General features: G+C 44.4%; 1 protein-coding gene across 1 annotated transcript in view; it reads right to left on the bottom strand.

Moving 5' to 3' along the window:
• The window catches only part of psmd3 (proteasome 26S subunit, non-ATPase 3), a 30,636-nt gene extending 13,495 nt beyond the window's left edge, over positions 1-17,141 (bottom strand). The window contains exons 1-7 of the mRNA XM_038778971.1: positions 16,747-17,141; positions 9,771-9,961; positions 6,318-6,455; positions 3,948-4,084; positions 1,564-1,754; positions 567-670; positions 286-400 (exon numbers count right to left, since the gene is read on the bottom strand). Coding sequence (XP_038634899.1) covers positions 286-400; positions 567-670; positions 1,564-1,754; positions 3,948-4,084; positions 6,318-6,455; positions 9,771-9,961; positions 16,747-16,924 — 1,054 coding nt within the window. The 5' untranslated portion in view covers positions 16,925-17,141. The remainder of the gene's footprint in view (positions 1-285; positions 401-566; positions 671-1,563; positions 1,755-3,947; positions 4,085-6,317; positions 6,456-9,770; positions 9,962-16,746) is intronic.
• Positions 17,142-22,995: the final 5,854 nt, after the last annotated feature.

Raw genomic sequence — 22,995 nt, 5'->3', positions numbered from 1 at the left:
AAGCAACAATGCTACCCACTGTGCCACCGTGCTGTTGAAACTTGCATATAGACTGGTTTGAGATGGCTGAAGGGTTGTGTCCACACAAGGGGTGAAACAACTTACTTCAACTAGATGGTGCTATTGGCCGCTTTGTAAATAAGTGACACTTGTACAGATTCATACCAGGCAATCTTCACTTGCTTAATTCACAAGGAAGTTTCAGGGTGACCAGGTTTTCCGAGGGAAGAAAAAATTCAATCTGCTTCAAGCCAAAGTGCTTGCACCTCGCTGTATTGTACTGACCCTGAGTGAGCAGGAAGTATGGCATCAGGGACCGCTTGAGTGACGGCTGTCGGAACTGTAGCCTGTCTGGAATCTCGCCCAACAGCAACTCCACCACAATAAGCAACTTATGAACCTGGCAATGAAATACACATTCCTCATAAAATTAGTTTTGTCAACGCATCTATAGGGCCATCAACGTATTGAAGAGGAATAACACTTATGGGAGAAAATATCATCTTTAAAAATTACCCCACTAAACTATAATTCTTTTGAAACAAAGCAGTAAGTTTTTAACTCACCGTTTGCTTGAAGCCGACTGCGGTGTGCTGTGGTGCCTTTCGCAGAGCGTTAGTCAGGGTTCTCCGTGCTTCTGAGTATTCTAACTGAATTGCTTTAATACGACCTGAAAGCAACAAAGAGTTATTTTTTTTAAAACACAAAAAACTATTTGGATATACCAATAATTTCCTACCAGCATCTATAAAGTATGCAGTTACAGAAAGAAATTCAACTCAGCTAATGAATTATTCACTAACTGACATTTTGCTGGAACTGTTAAACATCTTTGTCACAGCCATTTGGAAGCAAGCCGTATACAGTATAATGCACGACAGAACTACAGGAGTATTCACCAGCTATCTAGAGTGAAGGGAGATCCGTCAATGTGAAAGGTAATTACTGGTAGCACTTCAAAAACTATGATTCACACACAAAAAGGGAAAAGGCTTTGTCGTGACCGGGGAATAACTGAATGGGTATTTTAGAAAGCACAATATCTCACAAATGTCTTTATATTGCTTTCACTCCCAAGTGATTCCATTAGCCGTGACTCAGTTGGTAGCACTCTCGCCTCCGAGTCAGAAGATTGGGGGTTCAAGTCCCACTTCAAAGACCTGGAGCACAAAAATCAATGCAGTACTGAGGGAGTGCCACACAGCCAGAGGCGCTGACTTTCAAATGAAAGATTAAGCCGCGGGTGTGACTAGTGTTTACCAAAGAACCAATGGCATTCTTTCAAAGAACAGCACAGGTCCTGGCCAATATTTATCCCTCAATCAACATAATTGTAAAAAGAGATCTGATAATGATCACATTGCTTTTTGTGGGAGCTTGCTGTTCGCAAATTCGCTGCCCCGTTTCCTACATTACAGTAGTGATTACACTTCAAATACAGAACTGGCTGTAAAATGTTTGAGGGTATCCTGAAGTTGTCAATGGTACTATATAAATACAAATCTTCCTTTTAAAAGTACACAACTGTTCTACTTCACATTGCAGGATTGGACTGAGCCTCACCAGTGTAATACAGATATCTTGCCCACTCGTTGTTATTAGCCTGTTCTGGGAAAATGGATTTGGAGACTAGCTTTTCTGCCTGATCGTACAGGTTATATTGTAGGTAGTTTCTCAATAACAGGTTCAGCAGAGTGGCCTGTCCGTCAGCGTCGTGGCGAAGGGTGGCTGTCCTCAAACGTGCATGCAAGAAACTTAGAAATAACAGATTAGTTACACAGGGGTATAAAATTACACTCTGGCCAAAATAAAGATACTCACCACTCTGGTCTATTACAGTACTGTGCATAAAACCATCTGCAAAAATATATATATATTGTGGGCATGATCACTGGTACGGTCAACATTTATTGCCAATCCCTAATTGCTGCTTACCACAACTTCTAAGGACAGTTAGGAATGGCCCACGTCCAACAAATATATATATATTTTAAAAAGCCCCGATACCTTGCTTGACACCTCCCCCACCTCCTCCCTCAAGGATACCCAAGCCAAGGAAAGGATGCAGTTTGATTCACGAGAACAATATCATGGGTGACTGGATACAGTTACTGAATACAGTAACCAGTTTGGATTCGCTGGAATAGGAAGCATTGAAGGAGTTAGAGATGTGTAAGATTGCAAAAGGGGATTGAGAACATAAAGAGCCAAAAAGATTATTCCCCTGGTCTGTGAATTGACGGCATGTGGATATGGGTTTAGAATTAACACCAGAAGCGTAAGTACGGATGGACAGTCAGAAGAATTTTAATCTCACAAAAGGCTATTGGACCATGAAATAGTGGCCGCTGAAGGCATTGTAAAAAAAAAACTACTGAAAGCAAATTGATCGTTTAATTAAACATGAAATTCTGCAACACATCAAGGTCAGAATCTGCAGCAATACCATCAAATTCTAGAGCGCGCCTGCCAGCATTTGGGGGTGTTTTAGTCTTAATAAAGATTTTTTAGGGAACAGCATATCCATCATCTTCAGCCTCCACCCTATAACTAACTCCTTTGCCACTAATTCATATCAACTGAAACATTTCTTAGTGTTCAGTTTGACCCCAAGCTGAGTTTTAAACCTCAAAGCCTATCCATCACTGTGCCTATTTACTCACACCTCTACGACATAACTACTACTTTTACAATGGACAATTTAGTTTGGAAAACAAAGGGGGGAAAGTGGCAGGATAAATATACTATCCCCAGAACCATTACCTCTAGAGGTTCTGTGGGCAGCACGGTAGCACAGTGGTTAGCACTGTTGCCTCACCACTCCAGGGTCAATTCCCGGCATGGGACACTGTCTGTGCAGAGTCTGCACGTTCTCCCTGTGTCTGCGTGGGTTTCCTCCGGGTGCTCCTGTTTCGTCCCACAAGTCCCGAAAGACGTGCTGTTAGGTAATTTGGACATTCTGAATTCTCCCTCTGTGAACCCGAACAAGCGCCAGAATGTGGCAACTAGGGGTTTTTCACAGTAACTTCATTGCAGTGTTAGCCTACTTGTGACAATAAAGATTATTATTCTTATTATTAAAAGGAACAAGGAATCATAATTATATTAGCTAACTCTGATGTGGAACCAGCACATACACAATATGGTTAAGTTGCCATCGTCCCAGGTGATCATAAGCTGCCTTCCCCTTTGAGGGGGAGAGCTGACTGGTGGGGGTTTAACCTGAAGATCACCACACCTCAGGCAAGGGGCAAGGATGAGAAGGTGGGGCCTTCATGAATAACCTCAGCCGGTACGGGAATTGAACCCGTGCTGCTGGCCTTGTTCTGCATCACGAACCAGCTGTTCAGCTCAAACGATATTTCCATGATTCTATGTACCTTCTTCTACTTTGAGCAGGTAGCAACCAGGAATGGGACGGTGTCTAAACATTTCTTCCTTGCTGATGATCTGAGCTCCAGTTGTGGCATCCCCACTACGAAATCGGCAAACACAACACAGGGATTAAACCTGACATGTTCCCGACATGATGCCTTAGTACCTATCATCTGGGATAGAATGTGATAACTTTTGCTGGAGTATCAAGATGTATCAATCTCCCAATATACCAATTTTCTCATTTTCAACTAGTTATTTGGTAATACAGAACATGTGTATTGCTGAAAAAAGACATGTTGTTGAAGCTTTTCGATTTGCACTCATCAGGACAATTCACAATACCAAATGTAAAGAGACCAACAATTTACTCCTCATAAGAATCTGTTTGGTTGATAAGTGGCACCTGATTGGTAGGGGTGTTGCCATGGGTAATGCACCACTTAACTGCCAAACTTTGTCTAAGTTCAAACCAGGCCTTGTCCTTCATTTTCATTATCATATACTGAACTGCAATTTTAACATATCTTTATTGCTGCGCGCAAAGGTCTAAAGTGAAATAACATTCTCACCTTCTGACTGCATCAAGTTTATTTAGGAATTCATAAACACGAGCGTGGTAATAATAGCACTTAGCTGCAACCAAGTCTAGAGCACGGCGATTCTGAGCAGCGATCTTTTGCATCAGATCATCTGAGCATTTCTGTGCCTGCATCAGAAAATAAAAGGCAAGGCCATTAGAATTGGATTTTCTTTAGTGCCAACTTCCACTCTATTTTGAAGGTGCTAAACCCAACTGGAGAGCCTTCCAGTGTCACTTGCAAGTCAGTATCCTTTAAATGCAAGAGGAAATCTTCAGCAGTGACAATCTTCAACCACTGGAGGTGTCACAGCTAAAACTGAACTGAAATCACTGCACTCTTCTAATTCTGGCCTCTTGATCCTCACGTTTCACTGATGCACAATTGATGGGCATGCTTTTAGTTGCCTAAGCTCTGGAATTCCCTTCCTAAACCTCTCCACCTCTCTCTCCTAAATATTGTCCCTTTGACGAAACCTTTGGTCCTGTTTCAATAATTTTTAAAATCCAGCTTTGTGTCAGAAAGCACTCCTGTGAGGCCACCTGGGATGTTCTTACTGCGTTGAAGTTGCCATATAAATGCCAATTGTTTTTGCGTGAAATCTACTCACATGCCTTGCCAGGGGGCAGCGAGGTGAAATGTGGTGTGGAAATTGCCACATTTAACTAAACAAAGACTTTGAATCTAACCAAGGGCTCTCTGATCAAACATCTATGGTTTAATACCAAACCAAACAGTGCCTCTATTCATCAGGCCTTTGGGAAATCTGGATTTAAATAAAACATTCCTTCAAAGGATAATGCCGATGGGTTGGTCAGCACTTTTTATTACCAGGCTCTACCTGGTCAGGTGGGAATTTTTTTAAAAATCACACTGAAAATGAAACGAAATGAAAATTGCTTATTGTCACGAGTAGGCTTCAAATGAAGTTACTGTGAAATGCCCCTGGTCGCCACATTCCGGCACCTGTTCGGGGAGGCTGTTACGGGAACTGAACCGTGCTGCTGGCTTGCTTGGTCTGCTTTCAAAGCCAGCGATTTAGCCGTGTGCTAAATTGCACTATTAATGAGCAGGAAGGTTCTCCTGGTGGCCTGGCTAGTATCAACCATTGCAAATGACGACTGTGGCTCAGTTGGTAGCACATTCACGTTTGAGTCATAAGGTTCTAGGTTCAAGCCCCACTCAAGAGCTTGAGTCAAGACTGACATTCCTATTGCAGTACTGAGGGAGCACTGTCGTTCGGATGAGATGTTAAACCGAGGCTCGGTTTTCCTGCTCAGATTGAGATAAAAGATCCCATGGCACTATTTTGAAGAGCAGGGGTGTTCCTCCTGGTGTCTGGCCAACATTTATCCCTCAATCAACATCACGAAAAATAAGTTTATCTGGCAATTCCTTCAGGTTTATGGGAGTTTGCTGAGAGCATATTGGCTGCTCTGCTCCTACATTACAAGAGATGACGCTGCAAAAACTACTTCATCGGCAGTAAGGTGCTTTGAGATGTCAGGCGGTCATGAAATGAAGTCTTCCCGTAGACCGTAAGACATAGGGGCAAGTCTGCTCCACCGTTTAATGAGATCATGGCTGATTTGATATGATAATTCTCAACTCCACTTTCCTGCCTTATCGCCACAACTCTCAATTCTCTTGCTGATTAAAAATCTGTCCATTTCAGCCTTGAACATACTTAACGACTCAGCCTTTACAGCCCTCTGCAGTAACAAATTCCAGATTCCCCACCCTCCGAAAAGAAACTCCTCCTCATCTCTGTCTTAAATGGGTAACCCTTTACTCTGAGATTATGCCCTCTGGTCCTACACTGTCCCACAAGGGGAAACAACCTCTCAGCATCTACCCTGCTAAGCCTCCTGAGAATTCTGTATGTCTCAATAAGATCGCCTCTTATTCTTGAGTACAGGCCCAACCTACTTCACCTCCTCATAAGAAAATTCCTCCACACACGGGATAAGCCTGGTGAACCTTCTCTGAACTGCCTCCAATGTCAGTATATCTTTCCTCAGATAAGAGGATCAAAACTGTTAATTGTTTCTATGATTTTCTTCTTATAAATCACACTGTTTGATTATCTATTCCATTAATTACTTGGTGTACAAACCAGCCATCACATTTTCCTACAAAACAGTAACTGCACTTCAAATGCAATGCATTGATTGTTAAGGAATTTGGATGCTAAAGGCGCTGTATAATTTTTTTCTTTAACTGCTACAAAAGTTATAAAGTTACAAAACTAATTCTTAAGCAATTTACAAATTAGTGGAACTCATGTCACTGCTCTTCTGAGGATTTTGCAGCGTAAACGTTTCTACTCGATGACTATCTTTGAAGCTGAAGCTCACTCACCTCAGTGTAGCGTTTGTTGTTTGTCAAGTATATAACTAGTAAAAGCTGAAGGTAGGCGTCTGCCTCGGGTAAAAGAGGTACCGTGGCTGCCTTCCCAGTTCGAGGGCGAAATTGCACATCTCCCTCTGTGTCCATGGGCTAAAAAAGAATGATAGCTGTCACATAATGCATGATGCAGTCTTCAGTGCAGTTATTTTTAAGTGATCATTTCAAATATACTGGCTATGCAAGCCTCCTGAATCTCTTCTGGTGCTTTTCTGTAGCATACCCCATCGGGTGAACCCAACAACGATTACACTCTACTGTGTCATAGGAACATAGGAATTAGGAGCAGAAGTAGGCAATTCAGCCCTTTGAACCTCTCCGCCATTCAATCAGTTCATGGCTGATCTCTTCCTGGTCGCAAAACCACCTCCCCACCTGTTGCCCTTATTCCTTCAACCCGTTTTTTAATCAAACATATATCTATAAAATATATCGATCTCTTTCTCTTGAAACCATTTAATGACTCAGAGGCCACACTATGGGGCAGCAAGTTCCACAAATTCACCACCCTCTGCGAGATATAGTTCCTCCTCATCTCAATTCTAAATCTACCACCTCTCAACCTATATCTGTGACCTCTCATTTCCCCACAAGGTGGAACATTTGGTCTATGTTTACTTTATCAATCCCATTTAGTATTTTATACACCTTGATTTATACATCTCGATCAGATCCCCTCTAAACTCCACAAGTATAAATGCAAACTGTTTAATCTCTCCTCATCTGTCAACTCTTTCATCCCTGAAATCAATCTGGTGAACCTCCTCTCAACAGCCTCCAACGCCACCACATCCTTCCTCAATAAGGAGACCAAAACTGGACACAGTGCTCCAGATGTGGTCTCACCAACACCCGAACCAATCGCAACACTTCTCTAATTTTATCCTTCAGTCCATTTGGGTAGCACAGTGGTTAACAATGTTGCTTCACAGCGCCAGGGTCCCAGGTTTGATTCCCGGCTTGGGTCACTGTCTGTGCGGAGTTTGCATGCTCTCCCTTGCCTGCGTGGGTTTCCTCCGGGTGCTCCAGTTTCCTCCCACAAGTCCCGAAAAACGTGCTGACAGGTGAATTGGACATTCTGAATTCTCCCTGTGTGTACCCAAACAGGCGCCGGAATGTGGCAACTAGGGGCTTTTCACAGTAACTTCATTGCAGTGTTAATGTTTTTTTTTTTTAAATTTAGATTACCCAATTATTTTTTCCAATTAAGGGGCAATTTAGCGTGGCCAATCCACCTACTCTGCACATTTTTGGGTTGTGGGGGCGAAACCCACGCAGACACAGGGAGAATGTGCAAACTCCACACGGACAGTGACCCAGAGCCGGGATCGAACCTGGGACCTCAGCGCCGTGAGGCGGTTGTGCTAACCACTAGGCCACCGTGCTGCCCTAATTGCAGTGTTAATGTAAGCCTACTTGTGACAATAAAGATTATAAACACCAACATTCCATTTGCCTTTTAAATTACATGCTGTACCTGCATATCGACCGTCTGTGATTCATGAACAAAGACAGCCAGATCCTTCTGCCCCGACGCATCTTGAATCTGCTTTTCATTTTAGATAATTCGCATTTCTATTTTTTTAATGCCAAAATGGATAACTTCACTTATCTACATTAAACTCCATCTGATAAATGTTGGCCCAATCTCCCAGTCTATCTATATCCTGCATAAAATCTTTATCCCCTCTTCACTACCTGCTTTGCCACCTATTTTAGTTTCATCCGCAATTTTGCTATATTACACTCTGTCCCTGCTTGCAGATCATTTATATAAATTGTAAACAGTTGAGGTCTGAGGATTGAACCCTGTGGCACCCCGCTTGTTCGCCAGCCAGAGAAAGACACATTTTCCCTGACCCTCTGCTTTCTGCCGATCCTCAATCCAATCTAGTACTCTGCCCCCAATTCCCTGTAATCTCACCTTCTGGATCAGTCTTTTGTGCGGCACCTTCTGGAAGTCCAAATATACCACATCCACAGGTTCCCCCATTATCCACTTTGCAGGTTACGTCCTCAAAAACTTCAAGCAAGTTTACCAAGCATGACTTACCCCTCGTAATACCATACTGACAATGGTGGACTGAGCTTTGTCTTTCCAAATGTTCAGTCAACTCCTCCTTAATGATTGATTTCAGCAACTTCCCCACTCCAGAGTCAACCACTCTATAGTTCCCTACATTTTGCCTCTCTCCCATTTTGAACAGGAGTGTCAATTAGTGTTCCCAATCCACCAGGACCCTTCCAGAATCCAGGGAATTCTGAAATATCATAACCAATGCATCCACTATCTCTGCTGCCACCTCCCTTTATACCACAGGGTGAAGGCCGTCAGGTCCCAGAGACATATTTGCCCTTAATCCCACTAGTTTATTCAATATTGTCTCCCCAGTGATGGTTATTGCACCAGGTTCTTCTGCATTAACTGTAGTTTGGGGAAATTTTTTATTATCTTCTACTGTGAAGACAGAAGCAAAATATTGGTTCAGTGCCTCCACCTTCTGTGTTCCCCATTATAACCTCACCAGTATCATCCTCTAAAGGGTCAGTATATACTTTAGCTATTCTCTTTCTCTTTATATACTTATAGAAGCTTTTGGGACAGTATTTATGTGTTCTGCCAGTTTCCTTTCATAGTTCATCTTAGCTCTTAGTGTCAGAATGTGAACACCAACCTTCCAGATAGAATGCAAGGCAACATTTCACCTGCACTGTCTCACAAAGATCTGATTGTATAAATTATTGAAATATTACTAATTAAGACCGTGTAGATTCGATCCAATAGTTTTGCTATCCAATGTGTTAACTGTTCAGATATCTAAAAAATGTAATCCTAAATTAATCACATTTATATCAATTTCAGACCACTGATCTCAATTGTAAATTCAGCAGTTAATGTTGAAATTACACAGCATAACTGAAATGTCTTTGTAAACCTTTATTACATCAATTCATCCGACTAGTCAGTTTAATACTTTCGATCTTGATATCAATAACTCTAAAGTCAATAAGCAATTGTTAATTTGTGACTTTGACAATCAGTAAAATTCATTCACTCATTCTGTGAAGATCTTGACAGGTGGTTATTGCTGCAAATGTGAATATAATCCAAATCGGCTGATGCAAGACAGTTTCGCAAATCAAACTGAGGGTTCAATGCTCTGACTGAATGGCAAACCCCATGATAAGGAATTCAGGTGAATCAAGGGTATGGCGATAGGGAGGGACTGAAAGCAGAGTTCTGGTAGATCAACCTTGAATGGCAGAACATGTCCAAGGGGCAGAATGGCCAACTTCTGCTCCGGACTCGTCTGACGCCTTTGTTGAATTCCTTGTTTAACTGAATAATCAACTCCTCACACATTCGCAATCAGTAAAAGCAACTACATTTTAGTACTCAACACTCACCTCCTCAAGGAAAGCCAGCAGGAAATCCCGCACTGAAGTATTTGACACAAAGAAGCCATTGATGGCCTTGTAAAGGACGGTGGGGTTCAATCTGCGACAGGTCGGAGGAAGGGCCCGCAGAGCCCGTAGGACAAACCGTGGCTCTTTGCTTGATACAGCTTTCTCAATCTGCTTCACGTGTTCTTTGATATCTGGGAAAAAAAATAAGTGTTCGAAGATGATCTGTTTTGCACTATCTGGAATTGCGTCAGTAAGTTCCACTCTCCGTACATTTCAACAGGGGGTGTGAATCTTAAAAAGAAATCAAATTTACTTCTAACATTTTTCCACATCACGCTTTGTTGATAACATCCCTATTGTTATAAAACAATGTATCAGCACTATGAGCCATTCCACGGGCATCTCACACACTGCACAGGTCTGCCAGACACTGCAGAAAACTAATTTCCTTCCTGCCTCCACTCCTGCGGAATGGGCTCCATGTTAGGGTATATTCCACTTGTCCACACAGACAGATTACATGGATCAAAATTCACCTTGTTCTCTAGTGTCCCCCAGAGAGTTTAAGAAGAAACAGCCTCAAATGTCACTAGTCACCGCAATACACAACGACGTCTGTGTGCTCTGAACATCCACCAACTCTATTAATTCCTATTGATTACATCCACCATAAACAGAATCATTCTGATGGTACCCATTTCTAGGGCAAGTTCTTGCAATTGTTATTGCAAGCCTAGGAATGAAAAATATCACGCATGTCCATTTTGAAGGCATGTTATTAGCTGGCCATCTGAAGGGTCCCTGAATGCAATGTGTTACACTTGAAGGCATCCTTTAGAAGAACAGCAGTAAACACCTCTGTCAAATTAAGTAACAAGGATGGGAATTAATTACTATGAGATGAATATTTGAATTCCAAAACACTTGAAATGATTACAAACAAGGCTTGAAGTTAAATAATTTTCTAGAAATCACAGGAGGTTCGAAGAACCTATCCTGAGCTTTCACTGCCATTTAAGCATAAACTGAATTGAAAATTCTCATCCTCAAATCCAAATCTCTTTGTGGCCTTGACCTCACCCAGCAAACTCAATGAGCTCTCCTAGTCCTACAGCCAGCCCTATGCCTCTCTTTCCTCTTATTCTGACCCCTTGTGCACCCTGCCATACCCTTGTGTCACCATTTTACATCTATGCTTCCAACTGACTGACAAACCAGACATTCTCTCCCAAAACCCATCGGTTCCACCACCAAGAACCTCTTAAAACCGATTTATATAACCCTCCTGATATTGCCATCTTCGGTTTGGTGTCCATTTTCTTATTTATGCCTCAAAATGCCTTGGGGCATTTTTTCCACAGTAAAACCTCTAAAGTTTGTTATTGATGGCAACCGGATTATTTTTCTCTGCAGACCTTGCACAAACATAAAATGAGGTGAGAAATATCTCCTGTACTCTGTTACTACTGAAAAGGTCTTCATCCCTAATGATATTATTAATGGAGTAATAGTGTATTGTCAGAAATTAGACTGATTTATTGTGTAATGGTTATGGGCATTAAATTAACCATCCAGAGGTTGAGTTCAAATGCCAGCATTGCAAATGTAAAACTGAAGTTATCAAATCTAGTAATATGCTGGTTATTATAACCTAGGATGAGGTATTTACACATGGCCGAGGCCAAGCAAAGTCCCAACTGGCGCATTAAGCCTTACCCTCCTTTCGGGCAGCACAACGGCAGTGGTTAGCACCGCTGTCTCACAGCGCCAGGGACCCAGGTCCGATTCCAACTTTGGTTAGCTGTCTATGTGGAGTGTGCACATTCTCCCCGTGTGTGCGTGGGTTTCCTCCGGATGCTCTGGTTTCCTCCCACAGTCCAAAGATGTGCAAGTTAGGTGGATTGGCCATGCTAAATTGGCCCTTAGGGTGGGGTTACTGGGCAGGGGATTGGGCCTGGGTAGAGTGGCCTTTCAAAGTGTTGGTGTACACTCGATGGGCCGAATGGCCTCTTTCTGCACTGTAGGGATTCTATGATTCCATGAATTCAGATTAATTCAAATGGACTCTGAACATAAGAACTGCTGGACGTGAGAAACCCAAGATTCACCTGATAATGGAATTGCTGATGAATCACGGCAAACAATCTCCATCATTAAGTTGCAGTCTACAAAAGACCCGGACATGACGGAAAGGAAACCACAGTCATGCATAGCTAGAAGATCTAAGGTCCAAAGTCAGGAGTCCCCCATCACGTCTCAAATGACTTGTGCTGCATTCCAAAATGTTATTTTCTGAAAGAAATCCATCCAATTTGGCGTGGGTAGACCAGAGGTTTCTTAACGACAGACTTGCCCGACAAGATCTCAGGATACCATTACCCGTCACAAATAGCGGCTGGTTTCACAATCCAGTTACCGCTAACATCGCAGCACTCACTGCTTGGTTTCTGAACGAGGCGACCAAACAAAATGGAAAGCAGCAATACAACAACTCAAAGCAAACAATTAGCAGGCAGACAAACCAAGCAGTAATAGGTTTGAAGGTTGATGCTTCTGCAATTTTAGCACATTGCTGGGTCAGTCGCCTATCATCTCTTATCTAAAATTCCTATGTGAACTTTGTCAAGAGAATGAATGCAATGATTCAAGGTGGTGGCTCATCAATGTCTTGGGGCAGGTAGTGAAAGGTAGTGGCCTGTCCATCATCACGCACTGAACAAATAAAAACAACACTGTGCCACCATGCTGCCCCATTATACAGGTCTGTTAACCAGCATTCCCACTCTGTCAATGTGTTTTGCTAATCATACATAATGAATAGCAATACACACTAAAGGGGAAAACTTTGAACACTTCACCCCTTCTTGAGTTTACATTGTAAACTGGTATTAAGTCATTACAAATGCTTATCCTTCAGAGATTTCCTTACAGCCATATAGGGCACATCAACAATTAAGCTGCAAACGGCCACTTTAGCCATGGATATCTGGAAAGAAATTCTGAATAAAATACATCCAATTTCACATTTATTGATGGGAAACTAATAATAGGCGGCTGCAAGGGCATCAACTTAACCTCAGGATTCAGCTGAAGTGGCAGCGAAACAATAATAGCCGGTTTGTAATGTGTGCTGGCAATCACAATCCAAAACTGGGGAAGATTCCCCAAATGATACCGACTTCACCTGATTGCCAAGAAATAAACCAGAGCCCATTAAAAACTGTGTGAAGCTGCTAGCTTTGGATCAAATGTTAAATCGAGGTCGCACCTGCCCTCACAGCACTATGTAAGGGAGTTCTCAGTGTCCTGCCCAACATTTATCCCTTGGTCAGCACAAGTCAAAAATAATTGTACGGTCATTTACCTCACTTTGTGACTGATCCCTTGCTGAGTTTAAATGTTTTGCGCTACATTACAACAGTGCCTTCACTTGGAAAAAGGTCATGCATTGGCTGTAAAGGCAGGGTGCCCTAAGGTCTTGAAAGGAATTGCAGAAATGCAATGAAAACAGAACTCGAGTTCCACTGACCATTACCAACATTTTGCTTTTATTTCAGACTTCCAGCATCCATAGTATTTTGCTTTTCTGTGCTGTAGAAATACAAGTTTGTTCTTGTTTTTCATCAGCTACTACTTCCTGTCCTCAACCATTTCATCACACCCTACATGCTCCAGGTTCCAGTGACATCCCCAACATCAGATAACGAAATCCCAACAGCTGGGCCACTTCACACAAAGGATTTATGATTTTGATTTAATTTCCAAATGTTTACTGACTGATAATCTGCAGAGGATTAACTGCCGCAATCAATGCAATTTTATAATCTTTTTTAAAACTCTGTGCTGTGCTCTCTCTCCATGGATCTATCACAAAGCAAGATACACTATACAATACTGTGCAAATTAACAAGAGAGGAGTGTAGGTTTCTTGGACGTTTGGAGATCACAGAAATAGGGACGGGCGAGGCCATGGAGGGATTGGAAAAGAAAAGGGAGGATTTTAAAATCAAGGTATTGCTTAACTGGGGGCCAATGTATGACAGGGAGTACAGTGATGATGGTGAATGGAAGAAGGTGTGAGTTACGACCTGGGCAGCAGATTTTATGGAAAATTATTATAAATTCCATAGTGGACATTTTACCCATCAGGGATATCTGATCCAGGTCTCTGCAAACACAGCACTACTTTTATCCATAACATCTCAGATTATACTTATTAATTTTAAAAGTTTTTTTTCCAATTAAGGGGCAATTTAGCGTGGCCAAACCACCTACCCTGCACATCTTTGGGTTGTGGGGTGAGACCCATGCCGACACGGGGAGAATGTGCAGACCCAGGGCCAGGATCAAACCTGGGTCCTCGGCGCCGTGAGGCATACTTATATTCATTTACATGACGTTTATAGGATGTTTTTCTTCCACTCATTCACAGGATGTGGACAGCACTGGCAAGGCCAGCATTTATACCCATCCTCAATTGCCCTTCAGACGGTGTTAGTGAGCCATATTTCATGAGTACAACTGAGTGGCTTGATAGATCATTTCAGAGGACCATATTGCATAAGGTCTGTGTCAGCCAGACCAGGTAAGGACGGCAGATTTCCTTCCCTAATGGACATTAATTTAATAATCCTTATTGTCACAAGTAGGCTTACATTAACACTCCAACGACGTTACCGTGAAAAGCCCCTAGTCGACACATTTCGGCGCCTGTTCGGATACACAGAGGGAGAATTCAGAATGTCCAAATTACCTTCCAGCACCCGGAGATGTTTCTTTCGGAACTTGTGGGAGGAAACCGGAGCACCCGGAGGAAACCCACGCAGACACATGGAGAACGTGTAGACTCCACACAGACATTGACACAAGCCGGGAATCGAACCTGGGATCCTGGAGCTGTAAAGCAACAGTGCTAACCACAGTGCTGCCGTGCCAGTGAACCTGATGGCTTTTTACAATAACCTGGTAGTTTCATGCTCACCATTAATGACGTTATTTCAAATTTGTTTAATTAATTAAATTGCCTCGGTGGGATTTAAACTCTAGATCATGACTCAGCAACATAACTATTATACTACAAGTCCCACTTTTATATGTGATCAGTACAATTTTCTCCAGATCATAATCACTTCTCTGGTTCTAAGTTATTTAAAATAAACACTATATGTTTATATTAATTTTTTGCCAGTGAATATAATTTATTCTGAGGGAATTAGGTCCATCCAGATTTCTGCTCCATACTTCACATTTTATTACCAGAGTGTGTATCATTCAAGTTAGTTGTAATGATAAACGATGTATATTGATGATAAAAGCAAATTCATGCGGATGCTGGAATCAGAAACAAAAACAGAAAAAATGGGCAATCTTAACAGGTCTGACAGCATCTGGGAGACAGAGCAGAGCTAACCCAGACTCGAAATGTTAGCTCCCTTCTCCCTCCACAGATGTTGTCAGACCTACTGAGATTGTCCAGTATTTTTTCATGATTGATTTATTCATATAGTTGATGATGAACTACAGATAATTATACTTAATATCTAATGTAATCAGCTCTCTACCCCCAACTCCTATAGTTTAACTGGGTTATTCTGGGATTTATACCGTGTATATTTTACCCTCCAGGGAGATCCAGCTCTCTAACTCTAATCCTTATAGTTTAACTGGGTTTAGTTTGACCGGGTCGCTCTGGGGTTGAGTTTGACCGGGTCGCTCTGGGGTTGAGTTTGACCGGGTCGCTCTGGGGTTGAGTTTGACCGGGTCGCTCTGGGGTTGAGTTTGACCGGGTCGCTGTGGGGTTGAGTTTGACCGGGTCGCTCCGGGGTTGAGTTTGACCGGGTCGCTCCGGGGTTGAGTTTGACCGGGTCGCTCCGGGGTTGAGTTTGACCGGGTCGCTCCTGGGTTGAGTTTGACCGGGTCGCTCCTGGGTTGGGTTTGACCGGGTCGCCCTGGGGTTGAGTTTGACCGGGTCGCCCTGGGGTTGAGTTTGACCGGGTCGCCCTGGGGTTGAGTTTGACCGGGTCGCCCTGGGGTTGAGTTTGACCGGGTCGCCCTGGGGTTGAGTTTGACCGGGTCGCCCTGGGGTTGAGTTTGACCGGGTCGCCCTGGGGTTGAGTTTGACCGGGTCGCCCTGGGGTTGAGTTTGACCGGGTCGCCCTGGGGTTGAGTTTGACCGGGTCGCCCTAGGGTTGAGTTTGACCGGGTCGCCCTGGGGTTGAGTTTGACCGGGTCGCCCTGGGGTTGAGTTTGACCGGGTCGCCCTGGGGTTGAGTTTGACCGGGTCGCCCTGGGGTTGAGTTTGACCGGGTCGCCCTGGGGTTGAGTTTGACCGGGTCGCCCTGGGGTTGAGTTTGACCGGGTCGCCCTGGGGTTGAGTTTGACCGGGTCGCCCTGGGGTTGAGTTTGACCGGGTCGCCCTGGGGTTGAGTTTGACCGGGTCGCCCTGGGGTTGAGTTTGACCGGGTCGCCCTGGGGTTGAGTATGACCGGGTCACTCTGGGGTTGAGTTTGACCGGGTCACTCTGGGGTTGAGTTTGACCGGGTCACTCTGGGGTTGAGTTTGACCGGGTCACTCTGGGGTTGAGTTTGACCGGGTCACTGGGGTTGAGTTTGACCGGGTCGCTCTGGGGTTGAGTTTGACCGGGTCACTCTGGTGTTGAGTTTGACCGGGTCACTCTGGGGTTGAGTTTGACCGGGTCATTCTGGGGTTGAGTTTGACCGGGTCACTCTGGGGTTGAGTTTGACCGGGTCACTCTGGGGTTGAGTTTGACCGGGTCACTCTGGGGTTGAGTTTGACCGGGTCACTGGGGTTGAGTTTGACCGGGTCACTCTGGGGTTGAGTTTGACCGGGTCACTCTGGGGTTGAGTTTGACCGGGTCACTGGGGTTGAGTTTGACCGGGTCACTGGGGTTGAGTTTGACCGGGTCACTGGGGTTGAGTGGGTTACTCGGGGTTTAGAATCTCGATGTGTATCTTACCCTCCAGGGTGATCAGGTCCAGCTCTTTCTGACTCTTCTCGCCGCTCTCCGGCTGCTCGCACTCGGGCTCGGCCGACACGTCCTTCATTTCCACATCGGGGGCCGGGGGCCCGGCGGCCAGTTTGGCCTTGTCCGGGGCCGGCTCCTTGGGCTTGTGCTTCCCGGTCGTGTCCTTCATCGCGGCGCCTGGGTGGGGGCAAAGGCCGGGTTTGTGGGGGGATGAGGTTGGTGTTGCGGCCTCGGGCAGGGCGGCCGTCGGCGGTCTCCGGCTAGATTTGTCTCCCGCTGCGGGTCTGTCACACCGGGTCTGACTCCCTCTCCACGATGACTGGGCACAAAGCCCCGACTAGGCCGCGCCGCCAGCCACGCACAATCGACAGCCACATCATCCGCCGCAGCCCCACCTCATCGAGCGCAGACCGATCGATGGCCGGCGGAGCCGCCTCAAGGAGCGCGAGCTGCGCGGCGGCTGCGGCGCGGTGGCACAATGGTGAGCGCTGCTGCCTGGCAGTGCCAGGGTCCCGGGTTTGATTCCAGCCTTGCGTGGACACGTGTGGCGGTTGTCCCCGTGTCTGGATGGGTTTCCTCCCACATTCCAAAGATGAGCAAATTAGGTGGATTGGCAATACTAAATTGCACCCTAGGTGTGATAGGGTGTGAATCTTGTGGGGGTGGGGGGCAGTGCAGACTCAATGGGCTGAATGGCCTCCTTCTGCACTGTAGGGATTGTATGAAAAAAGAAACAGTGGTGATGGATAACCACTTCTGAACTATCCCCTCTCCTCATCCCAGCCCACTTGCTGCCCCCCCCCCCCCCCACCATTTCACTTCTATTAAAAAAGCCCACACAAACACCCCCAGCCCCGACATTTACCATTTGTTAAAGTTGATGAACAACCTCCACCTTGAGAAGATTCCCCCCAATAGCAAACTTTATTTTCTCCAGGTGGGTGCAGTAACTCCACCGGATCGCTCACCCATGCACCCCCCCCGCCGCCCCTGGCTCTGGGTGGTCCCAACACTCAGTCAGTCATATCAAACCTCTTCGAAGAAGTCAACAAGGAGCAATGAAACCGGGTGGACCAATCGCATGGACCGAGGCACCTGTAAAGACAACGGCTAACTCTTGGAAGCAGCTGTAGGAGCAAACCAACACATTTGCAGAGACATAAATCATTCAATCTATGCCCACTCGTTCATTATTTACTGACCTACACTAACAACCAATTTAAAATGAATAATCAATGTCATAAAATGGATCAATTATGCTACGTCGAGGCAACATATATTTGTATGATGCATTCAAACTGATGGAGCTGTGGGCTGACATGTCTCCAGGTCCAGATGGACTTCATCGTAGGGTCTTCAAAGCGGTGGCTGATGAGGTATTAGATGCATTGGTGGTAATTTTCCCAAATTCCCTTGGCCCTGGAAAGGTTCCATCAGACTTGAAAGTAGTCTCTATTCAAGAAGAGAGGCAGGAAACTAGAAGCCTATTAGCTTGACCCTTCCGGCATGGGGAAGGTTTAGAATCAATCATTAAGGAAGTTATGGCTGGATACTTAGAAAAACTCAAGGTAATTAGGAAGAGAGTCAACATGGTATTGTGAAAGGGAAATCATGTTTAACAATTTATTAGATTAACTTGCATCGTGGATAAAGGGGAGCTTGTAGACGTGCGATACTTGGATTTCCAGAAGACATTTGACAAGGTGCCACATCAAAGGCTATTACAAAAAATAAAAGATCATGGTGCAGGGGATAACATATTAACATGGATAGAAGATTGATCGGCTGCAGAAAACAGGGTATGCCTAAATGGGTCTTTGTCAAATTGGCAGGATGTTATGAATGGAGCCCCACAGGGGTCTATGCTGGGGCTTTAACTTATTACAATTTACAACAATTACTTAGATGAAGAGGGTAGCTAAATTTGCAGACAACAAAAGATAGTTAGGAAAGTATGTTATGAAGAAGACATAAGGAGTTTGCAAATGGATATAGATAGGTTAAGTGAGTGGGCAAAAATCTAGCTAGATAGAGTAATATGGGAAAATGTTAAGTTTTTCACTTTGGCAGGAAGAATTTTTAAAATCAGCATTAATTAAATGGAGAACAACTGCAGAATTTCAAGGTGCAGAGGGATCTAGGTGATCTGGTGCATGAGCTACAAATGGTAGACAGCGCATAATCAAGAAGTGGAATAGAATGCTATATTTGATTACTAGAGGAACGGAATATAAAAGTAAGGCTGTCATGTTTCTGTTGTACAGGACATTGGTGAGTCCACATTTCGAACACTTTACTTGCGTAAAGCATATAAATAGGGGCAGCACGGTGGCGCAGTGGTTAGCACTGCTGCCTCACGGTACCTAGGTCCCAAGTTCGATTCCGGCCTTGGGTCACTGAGCCTGTGGAGTTTGCACATTCTCCCCGTGTTTGCGTGGGTTTCGCCAACATAACCCAAAGATGTGGAGGGTAGGTGGATTGGCCAACGCTAAATTGGAAAAAATTAACTGGGTAGTCTTTTAAAAAAAAAAAATTTTTTTTTTAAATAAAGGATGTAAATGCTGGGCAGCACGGTGGCCTAGTGGTTAGCACAGCTGCCTCACGGCGCTGAGGTCCCAGGTTCGATCCCGGCTCTGGGTCACTGTCCGTGTGGAGTTTGCACATTCTCCCCGTGTCTGCGTGGGTTTCGCCCCCACAACCCAAAAATGTGCAGAGTAGGTGGATTGGCCACACTAAATTGCCCCTTAATTGGAAAAAATAATTGGGTAATCTAAATTTATAAAAAAAAAAAAAAAGGATGTAAATGCGTTGGATGTGGTTCAGAGGCGGTTTATTAGATTGATACCTGGAATAAGTGAGAGGTCTTATGAGGAAACGTTAGACAGACTGAGCTTGTTCAAACTGGAGTTTAGAAGAGTGAAGGGTGTGATTGAAGTATATAAGATCCTGATTAGTCTTGACAAGGTTGACGTGATAAGGATGTTTCCTCTTGTGGCGAGTACAGAACTGGGGGGCACTGTTAAAATTAGGCGTCACCCTTCTAGGACAGCGACAAGGAGAATTTTTTCTCAGAGTTGGAACTCAGCCTCAGAAGGTGGTGGAGGCGGAGTCATTGAATATTTGTAAGGCAGTGGTAGAAAGATTCTTGCTAGGCAAGGAATTTAAAGGTTTTCAGGGATGGATAGGAATGTGGAACTCGAAACACAAACAGAACAGCCATGATAGTATTGAATGGCGGTGCTGGCCTGAGGGGCCATAATGGCCTACTGTTGCTGCTATTTCATATATTTGTGTATGCAGGGACATATTCTCTGCAAACAAAATAAATACGTTCAAGCCTTGTGACTGTTTTGAATTACCTGTGAACCTGGGGCGCTGATAGTTCCCAATTGCTTTCTCCGTGACCTCAGCAGAGAGAACTTGCCAACCAGTCGGTACCATTTAAATTGTCGCGATTGTTTGACATTTGGCACTCTTGCATTTGTCCTAATGAGAGTGTTGCTATATTTACTCGCTAGAAATATGGCAGTCAATAAGGTTGCCCTTCTTTAGTCTAGATATTGATATTATATTGCTTTCAGAGTCGCCAGGTATCAAATGATACCACCACAAGGTTCAACTGGATATCGATCAAAGACCCAACAACCAGTTAGTTAGTTCAAGTTCAATAATACTTATTTACACACAAGATTAACTTATACATGCAACATAAATACTACGAACTAAATTACACCTAACACTATGACAACCTGTACTTAACTTCAGGCACCCGGCTTAGGTCAGAGGAACAGTGGCCTTTGTTCGAATCTCGATCTGCTGGGTTTGGAGAAGTAAATGTGGTTCAGCTAGGCTCATCCGTCTGGTAACGAGCGTTGAACTTGGACTTGCTTCTGGTCGTGGTGCTACAGTTGGAGATAGACGTTGCCAGAGTGCCAGGTCCAAAAGAGATCGAACACATGGCAGTATCTCTCTTTATCCTTGGGGGGTTTCTCGCTCTTTTGGGTGGTCCTTAGGTTTGGACCCAATTAATTGGGCAGTTCTCGATCACTGCCTTTGATCTGAGCCAATAAAGGGGGCGGGTGCCTTGATGGCTGGGTGTGTCCTAAGCGGTCATTGGCCTTGCTGTTCATGCTTCCTTACTAAGGGGAGTGGCGCCAAAATGTTTGGAATTGTATCAGATACCTGAGTATGAGTCCTTTGTCTTACGGAGATGGGTCATTAAAATGCAAATCGGCTGGGGGTTTCATGCTGTCTGGATTCTCTGCTCACAAATATACATTCAGGCTCTGTGCCTGCCTGAATCTTACATTGCCCATATTTCCCTTTAGGCTTTGCAAACGCGCATGTTTCTTGTTGTAAGTGGCCATCCCAGATGGCTACATGATCTAGAGGAAATGCTCCTGTAACATGTCTCTCTTTCAACAATATTTATTTTTTAATTTATTCTTTCGTGATATGTGGGCATTGCTGGCAAGGCCAGCTTTGTTGCCTATCCCTAGCTGCCCCTGAACTGTGGCTTGCTAGGCCATTTCACAGGGCAGTTATGAGTCTACTAAGTCTCAACTGCAGAGTTACAGCGAGACCAGAGAGGCTAAGGCTGGCAGTCAGTGAACCAGATGGGCTTTTACGATAATCAGTTATCATTTCACGGTCACCGTTACTGATTACTGAGACCAGCTTTCAATTCCCAGATTTCATTAGCTGAATTTAAAATTCACCAGCTGCCATTGAACCCATGTCCCCAAAGCCTGGACTTCTGGATTAATAGTCACAGAATCTACAGTGCAGAAGGAGGCCATTCGGCCCATCAAGTCTACACCGGCTCTTGGAAAGAGCACCCTACTTAAGCCCACGCCTCCACCCTATAACCCAGAAATTCAACCTCACGGACACTAAGGGACAATTTAGCATGGCCATTCCACCTAACCTGCATATCTTTGCACCGTGGGAGGAAACTGGAGTACCCGGAGGAAACCCAGGAAGAAAGTGAAAACTCCACACAGACAGTCACCGGATCCGGAATTGAACCTGGGACTCTGGAGCTGTGAGGCAGCAGTGCTAACCACTGTGCCAATGACATTACAACCATGCCGTCAATTCCCCATTATATTATATTTATATTAATGGATTAGAGGCGTGCTGAGCAATCCTTTTATCTTCACCCTGAAATTCACTACCGGAAAAGGTGGTGTATACCCTCATTGCGTTTCAGGTAAAGTAGACCGCTTGATCAGCATCCCATCCGTTTAAGCATTCAAAGAAAGACATGCATTTTATGTGGCACTTTTCAAAACCACCAGACTTCTCAAAGTGCTTAGGAGCCAATAAAGAATGTTTTGAAGGATAGTCGTTGTTGTATTGTGGAAAGCAGTGCCGGCAATATGCACACAGCAACCTCCCCACAAACACCATTGTGATAAATGTTCAGGGCACGGCGGATGATAAATGCAGAATTGTTCAAATCCCAGAAGGGAAACTTGAAACAGCTAGCCCCAACCGAGTGTGAGGAGAGCTTTGAAATCCAGAAATTGTTTTTTTGAAAATGTTTTTTTTAAAATTATTATTTTTTAATATATTTTAAAAAAATTTAGAGTACCCAATTCATTTTTTCAAATTAAGGGGCAATTTAGCTTGGCCAATCCACCTAGGCTACACATCTTTTCTGTTGTGGGGGCGAAACTCACGCAAACACGGGGATAATGTGCAAACTCCACACGGACAGTGGCTCAGAGCCGGGATCGAACCTGGGACTTTGGCGCCGTGAGGCAGCTGTGCACTGCGCCACCGTGCTGCCCATTTGGAAACTGTTTTTATGCAAGATTTCCATTTTATGCAGTGCAAAATAAACAAATCTACCTGGGTGAGATACAATTTATAAAATTTCAACATTGACAGTAACCCCCAATAGCCGTCTGGGTTATCCCAGCTTGAGGCGGTCCTGCTTTGCCTGCCTCCAGGTGTGGTTCCGCTGCTCTTATTTGGTCTAGGTGATTCTTCAGCACCTTACCTCCTATCGAAACCTCATAGGATATGGGCCCTGTTTGGGACTCTACCGTGCCTTTGACCCACGTTGGTCCATTCCCATAATTCTTGACCCAAACCGGTGCCCCCACCTGGAAATATCTCTGCTGCCGACTATTATCATGCACCCTGCGTTGGGCCTCCTGTTGTTTCTCCACTTTCCCCGTTAAATTTGGGAAAAGGAGATTCAGCCTCGTTCGCAGCCGCCTTCCCATTAAG

The sequence above is a fragment of the Scyliorhinus canicula genome, chromosome 19 (assembly GCF_902713615.1).
Source record: "Scyliorhinus canicula chromosome 19, sScyCan1.1, whole genome shotgun sequence".
NCBI classification, from domain to species: Eukaryota; Metazoa; Chordata; class Chondrichthyes; order Carcharhiniformes; family Scyliorhinidae; genus Scyliorhinus; species Scyliorhinus canicula.
The sequence above is the reverse complement of the archived record's forward strand: the minus strand, read 5'-3'. Positions and strand labels throughout refer to the sequence as shown.